General features: G+C 39.7%; 1 protein-coding gene across 1 annotated transcript in view; it reads right to left on the bottom strand.

Moving 5' to 3' along the window:
• The window catches only part of grin2bb (glutamate receptor, ionotropic, N-methyl D-aspartate 2B, genome duplicate b), a 90,261-nt gene that overhangs the window by 31,346 nt on the left and 40,087 nt on the right, over window positions 1–18,828 (bottom strand). Inside the window, exons 4-6 of the mRNA XM_040144884.1 lie at window positions 9,803–9,946; window positions 7,827–8,097; window positions 5,461–5,653 (exon numbers count right to left, since the gene is read on the bottom strand). Of these exons, the coding sequence (XP_040000818.1) occupies window positions 5,461–5,653; window positions 7,827–8,097; window positions 9,803–9,946 (608 nt within the window). The remainder of the gene's footprint in view (window positions 1–5,460; window positions 5,654–7,826; window positions 8,098–9,802; window positions 9,947–18,828) is intronic.

Below are 18,828 nucleotides of genomic sequence, written 5' to 3' on the forward strand. Positions count from 1 at the left end.
AATTCCCAAAACAAATAAAGCACAAGTTGCTTATATCAGTTAAAGACTAAAAAAAAACACATTAAATCACAAAATAACTGCTGGGATGTAGTGAACAACACAAACCCAAATACTTGGGTTACAGTTCATAAGGGCAGACTTTTCATTCAGTGGTCACTTATATTGAAAAATATGATTTACACTTGGTATAGGTTCTGTGTTCTGTATATAACACTACTGAAAACAAGCATTTTGAAAAGGTCACTTTTTCACTTTTTTTTAAAAACATCTCAATAATAAAAAGGTAAATCAAGAAAATAATTGGCAGATTAATAAATAATGAAAATAATCATTAGTTGCAGCCCAACTAAAAAATGTATATAACCTGACATATTGTTATCTGATTTATTCTTAAAAGGTACTATATCTAGGTTTTTGCTATCGCTACATAGCCAACGTTAGCATTAACAGCTGTTAACTTAGCAGTCTAGAAGAAAAATAGCGAGTTCAGCATCAAACTTCATTCCTTCACTCACCAAGAGCTGTCTCCAGCGGTGGAAAGCAACGCCAATGTTATCTCTTGTGCTTATATTTCTATCACTTCTTTTCTTGTAGTTACTATGCTAACCAGCTAGTCCTGGCCCATCCCGTCTCGTAATACTACTTTGCGATAGTGAGTCACTGTAGCGTCCGGTCTGACCTCAGCCCAACATTAGAGGATGAAGACATAGCGCTGTGCAGAGGCCTAATCTAACTTTGTGTCTTTTAAACGCAACAATGGCTGAAACTCTTGGGAAGCGACCATCACCACCACCACCCGCTCCCGACAAGAAACCACGTTCAGCAGCAGAGAAAACTTAAATATAGCACCTTTAACCTTCACATATTGATATCAATATTGGCCTCAAATGTGAATTTTGTGACCAGCGGAATCTATGATAAAAATTCAAATTGTTTGTCTGGTGTAGCTCTGTCACATCACCTAAAATAACACTTATTGGAAGTCCCTCACCCCTTCTGTTTGAGTATAACATAGAAATAAAACTAAGCTCATTAAAAAGTGAATTTATATACCCAAAAAATAATCATCATAAAATAAGTGTCAATAAGAGTAAAAAATATAATTATTCTCACATATGGCACTGAACATGTGGTGAGTACCACATAAAGTGTAGCAGATGTGCACCAGTTGTCACTGATGCAATACCTGAAAATTCCAATAAGTAAAAGGCCATATGAAATATTGACTGGTTATTTCTATGGCATTTTAATGTTCCTCACAGGAATTAGTCATAAATAGGGTTAGAACAGAGTTGACAGAGTTAAACGAGAGAAATTGAATTCATGCCCAGTATAAGTAACTCTGTCCTTAAATGCACTAATCCTCTCTCCTTACAATCTATTTATATATAGAAAATTAGGATCAACAGTTTTTGACAGAGGAAGAATGAGAGAAGGTAAGGGAAGTGGGAGGTGGAAGCGAGCCATCATTGCTCTCTGATTCAACATTTTAGCTTCATGTAATTGAAAGAGCTTTTCAGGGAGAATGGACTGCTGCAGGAGCATCACAGAGCGAGAAGAAGAAGAAAAGAAAGAAGAACAAAGGGGTGAAAAGCAAAGAATATTCACTAACAAAAGGTGAGGTACCCACACAGTCCAGACAGAGACCATGTTGGAAAAGAGGTTAAGAAAAGAAAAGAGAAGTAAAAAAGAAAAGAAATAGGAACTGAGTGGCACAAAGTGCAGGTAACACAGATGTGAAAATTGATACTCTGACCCACTTCCATGGCAAGGAATGCTCTATGACAAGACACGGTCATTTGTGTTCTAGATGCCCATTAAACCCATTAAAAAATGCAATAATACTGCTCTCCCACTGCAGGAAAAACTACTTTAAAAGGTGAAAAACGATGAGACAGACATGCTCGCTTTACATGCATGAGAAGCAGCACGAGTGTCAGATGGCCTGCAGAAAAGGTTGTCTACTGAGCTCTACTAAAAGGCTCGGGCCAAGTGCACGCAGCCAGCCCATCGACATTAAGACAAATGTCTCGTCAGATCACATGAAAAAAAGCTCAAAATATTAATCATCTCTTACATCATATCTACCGCTGCGGCTGTGTATACCAGCACTGGGATTTGAGATGGAATTTGAATGCAAGCGCGCACACAGTCAAACAAATCATAAAAAACATCCTTTTCCTTGCAACATCCACACACACAAATAAGCCCCTTAGCGCCTCATCCAAAACCACTTGGAGCCCATTTTATCATTATCCCGGCATTCCTGTCCTCTCTGCAAGGCAGGAAACAGTGGATGGCCTCTAGAGCTCTTTGAGTGTGTGTGTGTGTGTGTGTGTGTGTGTGTGTGTGTGTGTGTGTGTGTGTGTGTGTGAGAGAGTGTGTGTGTGTGTGTGTGTGAGAGTGTGTGTGTGTGTGTGTTTGCTTGTTTGTGTCAAAGCATGTGACTGCTTGTGGTGTATGCATGTATTTACGTGTGCATGTTTGTGTGTGTGTGCTCCATTAGGTCAAGCAGCCCCTAAACAATTTTGAGAGCGTGACTCACTGAGGCCTCCCATCTCCGTCCATCAGCGCTGACAGGATGGCATGCTAATCCAGCATGCATGCAGCCCACTGTGGCCTGTAGCTATACAGGACCACACAGAGACATATGGTCTTATTATTGCTTTTGTCTCTGGGGGCGACTGGATGGAATAGTTTGGAATTCTGAGAGAGTTTCTAGCCTCCGGGGTCACCACCAACATCCACTGATCCAAAATCTCTACCTTCGCTCAGTCAAATGAAGAAAAATGGAATGGTTGGTCGGAAAACACACATTCACATTTCACCAATCTCAAGACATACAGCGCACACACACAGCAAAGTAGCGTCCCAGGTGTGTGTTGAAAGGATGATTGAGAGCTAACCCTGTGTCTGATAGCGCCCTTTGGGGACTGAAATATTCATGGCTGCAGTCTTATTGTTATCTCAGTCCTGTTGGTGGCAGAATCCTAGACGGCAAGCATAAACATTCCTGATATTAAAAACAGAAACACAGGTTAAGACAAAATTTATAGTAATATATCAACCTCAACCTGGAGATTAATGCAGTAGTGGTAGTGGAGGTTGCATAATGTTCCCCTAGTTTTTGAATTTGCTCGAATTCAAGCTTACAGTGAAAAAAATAAATAATTAAATAACCAAACAAAAACAGAGGAAATGTTAAATATTAAGGGGAAAAAAGGGATGAAAGACAGGAGAGTGCGTCGCTGTATAAGTGATGGTATGAGTAATTCTAAGTTTTTATAAGACTAAAACCTAAAGACCAGTTAAATGTCATGCTATAATGACGTGTGTGTGTGTGTGTGTGTTTTACATGTGTGATTCTGTGTGCTAGCGATAACCCCACTGTTGTTCTTTGGCTCCTTTCCCATTAATCCCGTTGTCCCCAAGCATTCAATTAGCTCTGGAATCTCTGATCAATGTGAACAGTAAAAGCATGCCCCATGAAGTTAAATGGGGATTAATTATTGAATACCAGTGCTCCAAAAAGCAAAATAAGGAGGTTCAGAGGAAGAGGAAACGAGGGTTGTTTTCCTTTAAAGATGGCTGTGGCTTAAGCTAAAGATAAGATGACATGTTGTTATAAGTGTGAGAGTTAATGTCTCTGCTCATCTTGTGTTTAAAGTTTTTATTGGCTGGTTAAACAAATTCTGGTTCTCCACAGGGAGGGTGTCTACATTGTTAATGCTTGTGTGTATTCCGAATATTTGTTGTCCTTACTTTACTGCTTTTGCCTTGCTTTTTCATTTGCCCCGTTTCTTTTTTTTCAGCAGCTAAGATTGTGTTTCCTGGACCTGGGTTCATACTTAAAACAATATTTAATCAGAAGTACAGATTGTTCCAGCGCTGATGGAAAACGATCTGTGCTAAAAATGTGCTGTAAAAACATACGGTACATACGCAAGGAACAATAATAACAGTGGCAGATTTAACACTCAAAATCGGGACAAATTTCTAAAACAATGGGTACTTGATTTCACACTGTCATATACAAAAGCAGCTTCACATTTCTATGTAACAATGGTGAATTTGGCGACTGAGACAATAACTGTCGCTAACAGATTTGATCAGTTGACAGTTTTTTCATGGATTAAAGGATTAATCGAAAAAACAGCAGATTAACTGAAGATGAAAATAATCGTCAGTTGCACATGATGGCTATATACACGATATCATAATAAGAGACTGAAGGCAAAATATCACAGGCAAAAATCAGCATCATCACCAAGTGATGATAAGGAGCAGCGTTGCTCGCGTATTGTAGGGTGGAGCCAGTTGTCATTCAAATTAAATTTTTTACGTAGTCTGTCTGAACACAACCTTAGTTAAAAGCAACACAGAGGATACACAAATGATTTGAGGATAAGGAATAAGGGTCAGGTTATTCTCAAACAGAATTTGTTCGTACGATGTGATGTCCAACCACATCGGAAATCAAGTGTTTATACCTGAGCTGAATGACCGCACTTGAAGGCGAAGGGAAAAGCTGGCCATCATAGAGAAGGGGGAGACGCGGTGTCATTTAAAACTGATAACAAGCACATTTTCACAGTCTCTCCTGGAAGACATTCATAGTTCTGCAATGAGTTGTTGACGTGAAAAATTACAGAAATAATTGTGTCAGGAATGAAAAAACTGAGTGAGAAAGAGATGATCAAACCCAACTTACTCTCTCACCTCCACACAGCCAGCCAATCATGGCATGAAGTTGGTGGGAATATGGGACTGTCAAGTTTCACAGAGTCTGACGTCAGAAATGTGCGTGTGTATGGGTTCCCGAAGCAATTCGTCCATCCGATGATCACTTTTCAAGAGTTTGGCCAACTTTAACGCTGTCTAAGACAACTCTGGCTGCAGTTGCTGGAGTGTAAACTTCCCCAAATCATGTAAAGAGTGAGACATAGCTGCTATCATGACTCTAAGTTTTGATATTACTAGCACTGTGGCTCTCAAAGGGTGGCTGTTCCAGCCCTCAAAAGGTATAAGTAACCTGTAACTCCACTAAATAACATGGTTAGTGACAAGCCCCTAGCCTCTGAAAATGCTGCTAGGTTACTACTAAGTAAGTTAGCCTGGCATGCTAACGTTTGCAGCTTACACTAGAGCAGATAAAAACGCTCGTGTAACTGGTTTGTGAAGCCTGAAAAACAGACAACACCCTCCAAACTCTTCTAAAGATCACTTTAAATACAGCCCCATGCAAGAGGCATCAGCATGAAATCCAAATCTTGACAGGCCTGCGCTGCCTGCTTACAGATGCTGTAAACTATGACTGTACAATCACTGTTCTGGGGCACTGTTAAACATATGGTCAACTGCTTAGTTTACAACACATTTTCAGTCTACGTACATATTTGTCTATTCCAGCCTCTCTGCCCTGCTATCCCATGACCACCCGTCCCCCAGCATTGGACTCACTTCAGTATTTCCTTGGAGTGGCCAGTGATGGAGCCCTTTTTGTCAGGTGTTCCCAGGCAGCTTGACTTCAGCAGGGTGTGTGGCCCCCGGTCCAGCATCATGGTGGAGGTCGCCGTGGCAATGACAGCCACTGCATCACGTACCCTGGCCTCGATGTTGTAGTCCCATTCGTCATATGACACTGAGATAAGCCCTGGGAAGAAATAGAGACGGAGTGAGGTGATAGAAAGAGGGGACGTATGGAAAGTGGGAAGTAACAGAAGTAGAAAGAAATATGTAGAAAGATGAGGGGGGGTGAGAAGGGAGAGGGAGGATACAGAGGCAGAGTGCAATCCAAAACCACCAGAGGGGGGAAAGATATACAAAAAATTTAAAGCATTTTAGAGGAGGCTGAAAAGTGGAAAAACACTGAGACAAAATTAAGAGTGCAATCATACCTACAATATTTTAATTTGTTTCAAGCCAGAGTGGAGCATTTATAAAAGGAAAAGGCTCATACAGTTGGAAAAATCATGAATAGATAGCTAAATATGACCATCAGTCACGACTATGGACACCCCTCAGCTCATTTTGTTATGCTTGGCTTTTCAAGCATGAGGAACTGCTGGCTCAAGTGTCAACATCCATTTATCATACCTTTAAACAACGGTGTTTTTGGGTCTTTCCATGGCCGGTTTGGATTATGTGTAAATCTGCTGGAAAAAAAGTAAACCTGCATTTTCAAGGCAGCCTTGGTGTTGTTACTGATTTCGCACATATGTTCAAATGGGAAGCCCAATGAAATTGAACTACAGGAGTAAATGCCCTGCAGTTCAAATTAACTGCTTCAAACAGGCTTGATAAGAGGAACGGTGCGAAGGAGAGGCACTGTAAAATGACAAAGGGTTCTTTTTTGCATTAGTAGTGAGTGAAAATGACCAGATAGGACCAAATAATATCCTAAACAAATTGAAGTCTTCTTTACCTGAGGTTAACAGAAATTAGTATGCAGCCTACCAATGACTGGCACAACATACTGCAAATACACTAGGAGGATATTTGCATATATGCAAACAAGCCCATCTGTCACTTGTGCCCACGTTTCAATACAAAGTTTTTTGAGAGTTTACAACAGAATAATGTGATATAGATTTTAGTGTGTTGCTCAATAAGGAGTTGCCAACGTGAGTTTGATCCTGGTTTAACCTCTGCTTTGACCTCTGACCCCTGAACCTCTGCTTCTCCTTCAAGATGGGATCAGTAAATGAAGATGAGATACTAACTCTGGTGATCCAGTCCTTGAATAAAGTTCTGCTGTATATACTTTATGCTTTAATTCAAATAGATGACAAATCAGGAGACCAAAGCTGTAAGGTTTTATCACAATGGCAAGTAGTGAGATATAGTAACGTTATGATGGACCATAGGGAAAATCACTTCCATCACGTTGATCATCTCCAGACCAAGAAAAAAAAAAGATCCAAGTTGCAATAGGAAGCTGAGGGGTTTATGGAAAGTGCTGGTCTTCATTTTGAAAATACCAGTGGATTGAAAGAAAGAGAAAGAGAGAGAGAGAGAGAGAGAGAGGTCTGTTGGTCTCATTTGTTTACACTATTATTAATAAAGTAGCACAATTAATTTGGCAGTGGTGACTTAATGTTTAAAAAATTTGACATGTGGCACTTAATGAACTTTGCAATTTTTAATTAGTTGTAGTTCATTAGCCAGTAATGGTATGATAATTTCAGCATATGAGCTCTCTATTTAAACCCTGAAACGGTAATACCATCTCTTACTTATCTGGGGCCGAGTTCCCACCAGATATTATGGACTGGTCTATGGTCTAAGGCCACTCTTAATTTTGCTCTTAGATTAGTCTAAAGTAAATGAGACAGATTCCTAGGCCAACCCTGGACTAAGAGCCCTATTTCCATAGTAACAGTCTCCTCATCCCCTCCACACAAATCAGATTTTTTTGGTCTGCCGTCATGTTTTGTCTCTTCAGTGGATGTTTAAGTTACATACTCCATGTATGACATAATCGCTTCACTAAGTCTGTTTCCTTTGTACTTTTTCACACTAATTGATACACTAACTTTTTTTCAAGATTTTTTCAAATTTCTGCATTTCCACAAGCCAAACATTTTCTGCTGGCGTTAACGGAGCTGAGCATTTGACGTAGTTGCTCAGTCAGCCTTGTTTTTAATTTATAAAATGCCTTATTTTCCCCAGAATTCATAGCAAATTAGTCCTACTTAAGAGAGTCAAGACCTAGACAGCTTTGTGTGACTGATGAATTTATACATCTGAAGTCTGACGTTTCATTAGATCACGGCCATAATCAAAAGTCTATCTTAGTGAAACCGGTCCCTGGTGTTTGGGTGTACCTGTAGGGAAGACTGAGGGAACATGGTCTGCATCTCCGGCCACCAGTGAGGGCACAATCCAGGTGTAGCCATAGCCAGTAAGGCCTACAGAATGGGCCACTTCGAAGATAGTGGTAGCCTCCTCCTTTGTACAGTAGAGCAGAATGACAGGACTCTGCAGTTTCTTCAGCTGGTTCTGGATCTTGGAGTCTCCGTCATCAACGGACATGTCCAGTAGGAGGACCTCTTCTAGTTCCCAGCCCACAAAACTGTTTTCGATGGTGCTGCGAACCTAGATAGGAAAGGGAGATGTGATTTTAAAAAGTGTAGGCTGCACACATTCAGTGGAGCTGTTAAGAAGAGATACTGGAACAAAACTGACTGAGGTGTCTCCTCCTCCAGCTCCCAGATTGCAATACTGTTCTGTCTTTACACATCTCATGGGAGTAAGAAGCAGTGGTCGATTTTTTTTTTTTTTTTTTTTTTTGGTAAATGTAACGAGCGAGATTAGGTTCTCTCTTCTCCCAAATTTTAAAGCTATATCCTCACACACACAGACGAAACTACTATGGAGATATCGTCAATTTTATTTTCCTATGGGCATTTGTTATCCCAGATCACAACACTTCATGGCTAATAGATAAATCTGTAATGCAGCAAGAGGTGATTTAAGGGCTTTCTCTGTGTTTATATTTGTGGATCCCTGATGTTTATATGGCATTTAGATTAAGCACTTTTGTTTTTTGTTTCAGGGTAAGAGAGTTATAGCTTTTCCTTAAGGGAATCAATTCAAAGGGAGTTACAGTATATAAGCTGAATAACAGGCAGAGCAAACCATTTCGTGTGTAGTACATTACAACACTCTTTTTTTTGTATTCAAAGAAGAAAAAGAAACCTTGGATCTTTTACGTATGCTTGATATTTGCTTCAGCGAGGAGAGTAAAATGGAATGAGATTTATGTTGCTGGTAATAACTGGCTGCACAAACACAAACTGGTTCAAGCTTTTCTTGCAGCTGAATTCATCTGGGCTTTGAACTATTTGTTTTGTCAAAATATTTTCAAATACTTCCCGAATATACAGTAGGGACAATAAACTATACCAGTTGATTTGAGACTCTATACGTTATATTTCATTCAACATAAAGCTAATTTGACCTCTGTGAAAAGTACCTCAGAAGAGTATGAGTGCTAAATATCCTCCTATTTAGATGATTAATATAAATAATATGAATAATAATATGACTAGCTTACTTTCTTTCAGATGTGTGTCTGATGTTCAAAGTTATTCAGAATCTCATACCATCCTCTTTAAAGAGTCTTTTCTCAGCCCTGGAGATAAGGAGGCTGAAGCCTCAGTGAATGGCTGCATTCGGCCAATCTACCTTTTCAATTGAGGGAATCAGAAAATTAAACTAGCTACCCACTTATATCAGGCTCTGCCAAACCTTATCATTTTTAAAAGCTTGAAATAATGGCTTAAAACCAGGCAATCATGATCTCAAAAACAGCTGCTTTTGTTAGGAGCATTCAATCAAATGTACATAGTACTTGCTAAATAAACCGCAAAATAGATAATAAAGAAAACTAAAAAGATAGGACACACATCTTATCCAAGGATAAGAAAACAATGTGAAAACTACAGGAAGAGTCAGGCCTCCTATAATGGGTCCCCAGAAGACAAAAGTATCTACCTAATGTGCCTTGGACCAAGAGCAAAAGTGAATCTCTCATTTGAATCCATGGTCGAAAAAGTTTACGGCCATTAGCTTTATAAGTAATAACTGTCCTGCTGCTTCTGGAGTCAGTTTTTGATCAAAAGAATACATTTATCTTTGCAGATTATATTCCTCAAAATTTCTGGCCTCAACTTATTGCCAAGTGGTATGTTTTATAGAAAGGTAGAGCATTTACCTTGGTGATATTGCAGCAGATCGGTATGTACTGTACATATATTACATGTTTTTTATTTATCAGAGTGTTTGTTTGCTTATTTACCTTGTTGACAAAGTCCTGGTAGCCAGAGTAGTAAGTGGTGACGATGGAGAAGATGTACCAGTCATACTCCTCCATAATGTTCAACATGACCGAGGCCTGCTGCTCGATGGACGGACCAAACTGGAAAAACATGGAGTGGTCGTCCTGGAAACCAGAGACACAGAGCCAATCAGCAAACAAGGTCATGAGTCATACAGCATGAGAGAGGGAATGGGGAGGTAGGGCACAGATGATTATGGAGCGTGTCCAGCAAATGCAAGCCTCAGGAACAAATATAGTTTTGTTTGTAGCTCAGAGTTGTGCATTCTCTGTTCATGCTTTGTAACTAAACATTATGACATATTTTTCATTTATATACTATACTTATGATATTTTAACCAGACTTTTACTCCCATGCAATGTCCAAAAGGTTGTTCCACCAGTTATGAATATTTAAAACCAAACAAGGTGACTCATTAACAAGGACCCCTGACAAAGCTATCTTAGCACATGTAGTATTCTACAGAGAGCATAACATGTAAGATGGCCATCTGGTTCAATGATATTTAATGTAGAGTACCAAATGTGTAGGCAGACATTTCTGTCAAAACATTTTTCTTCAAGGAGAGAGAAAGAAGAGATAACGTAAGAAGTGCTCTCGGAGCTCCAAGAGCCTGATGGCTGGCGTCATGGATTGTTCATGGGCAGGTCAGTCACCCATGTAAAACTGCCAAGCAACTCACCGGGACATAGAAGTCAAGATGGATTATTCACGAATGTTAGTGACTGGAGGCGACATGCCAGAGGGGCTGCAATGAGAGCAGCATCATGTCAAGGGTCTTCTGTTTGTCGGGAGTGAAATATATTGTTGAAATGTGACTGAGATGACTGTAGGTGTTGGGTCAAGCTTTACTGGCCACTGTTTAACTGTTTCATAGCCATGTTGCTCAGGAAGACAAGTTAAATTTTTGCTTTAAAGAAATTAATCAACATTTTGGGAAATACAAAACGGGTCAAATGGGAAGATCGACACTAACTTCATTTTTGTGTGTTAATTATAGAGCTGCAGGACGTGGTTAGCCCAGCTTAGCATAAACACTGGAAGGAGTGAGGAGTCTACAGCTGTGCTAGCTACTCTATGAGGCCAAACTCAGGCACAGCAGTTCTCTGAGCTTAATACTAACATCAGCATTCTGACAAATTCACAATGACATTGCCACCTTGACAATGTTTAGCGGGGTTTGCCATGTTCACCATCTTAGTTTAGGATATTAGCATGCTAACATTTGTTAATTACTACTAAATACAAAGTACAGCTGATAGGAATGTCATTAGTTTTGCAGGTATTTGGTCGTAAACCAAAGCATTGGATACATTAAAATGTTGAAAATGATGAAAAGAAAACTTGCGGGTTCGCCGAAGTTATTAAAATTCTAGTGGGGGGAGATGAATGAGCGCACCAAATTTCATCCATCCAAATTTTTCTAAAACATTTCACTCAAAACCACAACTGTAACCCTCATGGTGGCGCTGGAGGAAAAGTCCAGGGATCACCAAAGTTATTGGGATTCATTTAAATAGCAATCCATCTAATAGTTGCTGAGATATTTCAGTCTGTGGTGAACAGACTGGCCAACCTTTTTCATGCATAGAGGTCACTACAGTGGGCAGCTATTCTAAAGCCAATTTCTTGTATATGCATGGATTACAATGGTGTACAATGATGGTGTGTTGTTACATTGCTCGAACATTGATTTTTGTAAAAGCAGAAAAATACAGTTAATCATGTGTCCAATAAAGTGGACATTATGCATTACTGATTATAATTCAGCTACAAATCATGTTGTACTAAAACTTTATTGATGTGGAAATACTTTGTATATAGTAACACATTCTCAGTTCATATCTCTTATAATTATGTAATTTGCAGGGTGTTTGCAACAAAAACAATATTTTGTGTTAATTAAGGCTATTGTGTGACTAGCATTTGATCATCATATTTTGTGTGTCCTGAAGTCAGGTCTGGCCTGGGAAACGACCGGCGCCAGCTCACTGAAAACAAAGATCGCAGACCAATGATGTTGCATGCACATGAAAAACAAGTACATCTGCATACAGTGTCTTGGGGCTTTGTGCCCTGGGTACCTTGCCAATTTTTCACACTAGACAGAATTGAGGAACTGATGCGAATTTGAAGAATGCTAAAGAACAGAGCAGATTGCTTATTTTTTATTTAAGGAGAGTTTTTGGAGACTCACGAACATTATTGCTGCTGCAACTAACAATTGTTTTCATCATGAATTTATCTGCTCATCAATTTGACAATTAATCGAAAATCATGAAACAGAATATAGCAAAAAAAAAAAAAAAAAAAAAAAAATTCAGATTATAATTTCCCTCAGGCAAAGGTGATGTTTTTTTCATTTCTTTTTTTAAATTCAACCAGCAATCCAATAGCCAAAGATATTCAGTTTATTATCAGATATGACAAAGAAAAGCATCTAATCATCATATTTGAGAAGCTGCAATTTGAAAAATCTAGGTATTTTTGCTTGACAAACAACTTAATGATTAATTGATTATCAAATCGAAGCTGATTCATTTTTTTTTTGACCGACCAATCAATTAATCGTCAAATCACTGCAGTTTAAGACAATATTTTTATTGTCTTGTTGGGGGGAAATTAATTTTGTTAAGGTTCACAAAATAAAAGTCTGAGACAAAGTGAAACAAAAGTATCCTCACAAGTTGACATACCGTAGTTTGGGTAGTTTTTCTATAGCCAAGGACAGTACATGTTAAAAATATTTCTTTTACATAAACAGAATTACACGATCATAGTCTTCACAAACCATATGTCACTAGACTGGCTAGTAATACGCCTAATAACACCTCTGAGGCATACTTATTTAAACGGTATGATGTATAAATAATTCTGCCCTGCAACATCTTTGACTATAGATGGTACGATCTGTGAGTAGGCACTGTGCCAGGGCACAGCTGGTTTAGTTAGCTAAAACATGTCCCGACCTGAGCTCCATTCTTAACGCAGAGACATGAGATTAAGATGAGAAGATTGATATCAATCTTCTCATCTTATTCTCAAAATAAAAGTAAATAGGCGAATTTCCCAAAATATTGCACTACTCTTATATTGCGCTACTCAGTTTAGATAGAGTGTGATTAAAATCTAGGAGAAATCTAGGATCCTCCATACATCACAGTAGCACAGATTACCTCACATGCTTCTTAATCAATTATCTCTCAATCGCTTGAATTGACCTTTAGTTAAACTTTAATTAAAGTTAAAAAAATTCACTCCTCAGTACTTGCTTACATCTGTCCTCTAGAACAACTTTGACTTGCAATACACCGGTAAACTCTGTCTATGCTTGCAATCTGATGTTCATGTGCAAGTGCACACATATGTGAACTATGTGTATCCATCCACATGTGCAATCAGTCATACATGTTAGTCATGCAGGAGGCTGAGCACTCCTCGAGTTAGGCGCGCTACCTCCACTCTACATCAAAGACAATCTCCCCCTTCCTCCTCTTTTTTACCCACAGGGACAGAAATGATGTGTTACCTACCTTTCACTGTAATGAGGTTATAACATTGCAGTGTCAAGCGATGGTGGAGGGATTGGCAGAGTGGGAAATGGGGCAGTGGGAGTGCGTGTGAGCGCAGGCTGAAACCTGACGTTTTACCTACACTGACAGTAAATACACTGCACTCGGTTCAGGAAAGTAATGAAGGTATTCTCACGCATGACCGACAGCTAATGCACCACTCACCTCTAACCTCACACTTCCATCAAAATCAATCATTGTTTGAGCGTTTCAGCTTCAACATGCTGAGTTTCAAATGAATTGTAAAGAGGAGTGCTACATGTAATTTACCCTGACAATTTTATTCCATATGTGGATCCAGTATATTTCCTCTAAACCTGGACTGTCCATACTGCCATCTGTTCACCAAACTAACACCTCTTCCAGTTTCAAAAAGAAGAAAGCTGGTGATATTCTGAATTTTTCTTATTGCCAACAAATCCCATGAAAAGATCAAAACTAACAATTAACTGATTCTACCAACAAATTTCATGTAGCTCATTCCTGTGCCACAGACCTCAATTGTACAAAAATTTAAAACTAATCAATGACTCACACCGTTGCACTGGGTGCCATGTTCTTTCATTACAAAGAACATGTGCACTGTAATTTATTTCGATCGATCCCACATACACCGTCCAGCTGCCGTAAATATTCAGTAAAGCATCAAATGTATATTAATCCACAGTTGAAAATAGTCCCTAACAAATTCCCTATTTTCTCCTATTTGATTAACGTGTGCTGAGAACTACAGTGCCCAGCAGTTTAAGAAAATTACTGAGCTTTTCATAAAAATTAAATTACATTATTATGAGCTGTTTTTAAGGATTTGCATCTTCAGTAGGAACAAATGGGCTTTGGGATGGATGCTACAGACAGGCTGGTACATAAGAAAGAATTGGTTGGTGAACAAATGCATTATCGATTTTGTTATTTTGATGGGATTTGCTGAAACTATGACAAATATGGAATAACGCCAGCCTTATCCTTCCCTTTACATAAAAAAAAAAACTTGCCTGAAGTGGTATCTCACCATACAGATAGTGTAGTTTTAGATTTATTTGCCAAAGTTTTGAGATATTTCCAAGTTTCTGCCTCCACTTCAATGTACAATGGAGGTGAATGAACTCAGGTTTGTGATGCTTTCAGCACTGAAAAGTTACATTTAAAAAATTCAACAGCAGCATCTCTCCCCAGAAACTATGTCCTTGTGACTGTGCATAATTAACTGACTGTCAGTTAACATGGGGACTATTTCTTCTGCTCAGGGCCATGGCTACGATTGAGGACACTAAGGTCATGTCCTCAGCATTTAATTTATTCATTTACTCATTTATTTATTTATTTATTGGTGAATTGGAGATTTAGAAATCTGAAGGGTAAAAACTTACATATGGTGGTTATTTCATAAGCCTTGTGCAGTATTCTTAGATTCAACAAGTTTTACTCTCACTACTTAATGTCAGAAGACCAGTAAATAGATAAAATGCTTCAGCATCTCTCCACCAGAATTTTAATCCTGGTTGTGAGGAGAAAGCTTTGAAACAGCATTTAGATCTTCATGTATAATTGAACAGTTAACTCAGTGAATGAAATATGAAAAATACAAATAATTTACAATATGGACATATTCTTTTTGGCTTCTGGTCAAAACTGTCAGAGGGAGGATTGGTGTGTGTGTGTGTGTGTGTGTGTGTGTGTGTGTGTGTGTGTGTGTGTGTGTGTTGGGGGGGGGGGGGGGCTACATCTGGCTTTCAGCTTTCACTGTTATGGTCTACAAACTATCCAGACAAATCAAGACATTGTTGCTGCTGAATTATCTAAATTTAATTTTTCAATGCTGTGAGCACCACAAAACAAATTCCGCTTTCCTCTATTTTATAGGGGCTGGAAGCAGAAATCTTAGACACGGATATCTCTAAGCCTTGGCAAATAAAACCAAAACTATCTGCTTGAGCAGATACCACGAGAGGTAAATGGGAAAATATATATATTTTTATTTGTTCAACTGACCCATTAATGTAGTGTAAGACTTTCCTCGGCTCACTTTTACACGTCGTCCTACAGTATTTGCGGACGCCACCTCTCTTTTCCATCACTGGGTTACTTCGCTGCTCTTGATCTTGTGTTTTCATTTCCTCTCACTTACTTCCTCACACCGTGTCCATTTCTCCTTCAACCCCCTAAACTCCCTCTGTCTTGTTATCACACTCTCCTGATTCTCTTTCTCAGAGCAGTGCAATCACTTGTGAGACTAAACCTGCCATTCAAAAGAGATTGTGAGGGCAGTACTTAATTCATTTACTTCATTCTCTCCTTCTTAGATAACGTCTAATCATCATCTCACTCTCCTTTTTCTTTTACATCAATCACCTGTCATTTATTCACTTGGCATTAGTGTCCATTTTTTTCTCCCTCGCTCTCTCTGTTGACCCCACCCCCGCCCTATCTTTCTCCTCTCTGTCATCTCAGTGGTATGAAGTGTCTTGGAGGGTGCAGTCTGTGTGTGTCACTACTGGAGCTCGGTGCTGCCCACCTCCCTGCCCGCCTGTTTTCCTGCCTGTCGTTTCCCATCATACACTATTTAGCCAAGAGCCCAAGAAAGTTGTTTGTCACCTAATTTTCAAGCCCTGTTTTTGTGTCACCTTTCTCTAAGTCTCAATTTACTGTCTGTGAGGTAGGTTACATTTTGTAATTTGAGCTGTCAGATTTTGTTAGACACTGTCGAAATTGAGGAGAGGGACTGCAGGCTGGACAGGAATGGACATGTCTCTCTGGTTGATATATCAAGGACTTTTTAAAAACAGAGCTAGACTGACATGTGTTGAACATGCATTTCACATGGAAATTCGAAACCTTTTGGTGGAAAATATTTGAAATTATGTTACTCACATTGATAAAATCAGACTGACAAACAATTATTTTAAATTATTTTTTATTCGTTAAATGATAACGATAATGATGGCAGATTTACCATTTAATTTTTTTTAATCAATTTTTGAAACAATGGTTACCTGATTTCAGACAGAGGCTGACTACAGAAGCATTTTGCAACTATTGCTGGCGTATTCTACCAGCTGTAGCTAACTAGGTAATTAAGCTAATGTCAGCGCCATAGAAAGGTCGATAACGCCATCTTCTGTTGACTTTTTAACTTTTCAGACTGACTCGCTATAAAATGAGAATCTTAAATAAGGATCTTGAATATACACTTGATGGCTACATACGTGAAATCATGCTAAAAAAATTAGGCTAAAGCTGCAGGTCCCATTCAAAAATGTCAGCATCCTCTCCAGTTGATGATCCATGTAGAAGACACTTAAGTAAAGAAGCATTGTTCTCGTGTTGCAGTGTAGATCAAGTTCATGTTCAAGTATGATAATGAAAAATGCAGGACCACAGTGTTATTTCATTTCAACATAACCCCGTTTGGCTGCTTAGCTTACCTGTTACATACTTGTTTGCATTTTAAAACTGTATGTTTTCACTTTTAATGTTACAAGAGAAAACCCTTTACGATGAGGACTGACGATGTGTTCAGCAAGCGGAACACTTGGATCCTGGCGTTGCTGGAGTACAAATTTTGCCAAATCCAATAAGTAGTAGGAAGGATCATCTAAGAGCTCTGACAGCATCCAGGTCCGGCTTCCACACAGTGGGGGGAAAACACTGCACAGTTTTTAACATGACCTGTAACCCCTCAAGCTAATGTGGTTAGTTAATGATGATGAAAGATCAGGCTGCAAAATATGATTTAATTTGGCGGCATTTCAAACAATGGATTATAAAATACAAATATAAGAGTTGCAAATTCCATCGGCCCATATGATTATGCATAATTGTGACAGTTTATGAATTGTGATCGCTGCATTGCAACCCACTTCTTACTTTGGGATATAATATTTAAGTGTGTGTTTTCAGTTTGACATGAAGACATAAAAAGCAATAAGAAATCATTGTTTGTGCAGGGTGGCCCGGCCAGTCTGATTTAACTGTACAATGGGTCTGTCCTGACCATGTGGTAAAGATGTGGTTATGTTTGCTATCTGTCAAACATATTCATTTTAAGGTTTAAAACGAGAGTCTCAAATTCCACTGATGTACTTTCAAATTTAATTTTTTTCTGTGGCAGGTCCTGACCAATTAATGTGTTATTGTCAGATTTAGTCTCCGTTTCTTTATATCACTCTTCCCCTCTTGCATCTTTCCAGTGTTTCGCTCTCATCCCGAGTTACATAAAACGCTGCTTTGGCGCTTCAGCCTTAGGAATCTCAAAATAGTCTAGGTGTAGTGGCACTGAATCTGCAACAGTTAGCTGTGTGAATTAGCCCCAGAAGAAAGGCTGGTAGAGGAGTGAATCACTTCTGAGGCATTACTCAACCTTTGTGCAGACATGGCACCAGAGAGAAACACAAAACACCATGTCTCATCCCCGCTCCCTGACGTACAGTGCTGCTGCCTAACATGTGAGTATAACCTCCAGTTAAGACAGTGACTCCACACTCCCAGTGAACTCACTGGAGACCCAGCGGATGACAGAAATACGCAGTATGTTAAATGCAATCACTCATCTGTGTAAATAAAACACAAAGTTTTCTGTTTTTTTCACACATCAATCCCCACAGTGCTGACGTCTCTCCCTCTCAGTGTCACATATTTAAATGAAACATGTCTGCCAGTGAAGTGCAGGGTCTGCTGCATGATTTAAACCTATCAAGACAGTGAACGTTGGGTGCATTTGATTTCGCTCAGATTGTCACGGACACTTTGTTGGGTGCGTAGTCGGCGCTGAGCCTGCCTCTGCGGCTGCAGCTGCTGCGTCAGTGTGCAGTGCTGTACGGGAGCTGAGGGGAGCGAGCCTCAAGCAGGAGGGCTGAAAGGATTTGGCAACTCATCTCCATGTCATGCCAATGAAAGCCTGTCTCCAATTAGATTTGCAGAAGAGGAGCGACACATTGGCCCACTGCTCAACAAGCCCTGGCGGGTGAGGGCTGGAGGGTAGAGAGACGGAGCGAGAGAGGAAAAGGGAGAGAGAGAGAGAGAGAGAGAGAGAGAGAGAGAAGCAGACAAAGAAGAAAGAGAAAGGGAGAGTGGGAGAGAGGGGGTGGCTGTTAAGGCTGGGAGAGATAGAGAGGAGCCTCGCTTGAGAAAACAGGCAAACCCTTAGAACTTACAGAGACGAGCTCTCACACACACACACACACACACACACACACACACACACACACACACACACACACACACACACACACACACACACACACACACACACAAATGGCAGCGTTCGCATCGTTCCCTCTAACACTGAGCTTTTTCCACTTCATCACGCTCGTCTTTCTCCACCTTTCATCTTCCTCCCTCTGTCTATCTCTCTTCCTCACAGTCTGAGCGCTGGCACCGCTGCTGTCAATCCTCCTCAGTTCGAGCCCAACGTG

This window comes from Xiphias gladius, chromosome 15 (genome assembly GCF_016859285.1).
Source record: "Xiphias gladius isolate SHS-SW01 ecotype Sanya breed wild chromosome 15, ASM1685928v1, whole genome shotgun sequence".
Lineage (NCBI taxonomy): Eukaryota > Metazoa > Chordata > Actinopteri > Istiophoriformes > Xiphiidae > Xiphias > Xiphias gladius.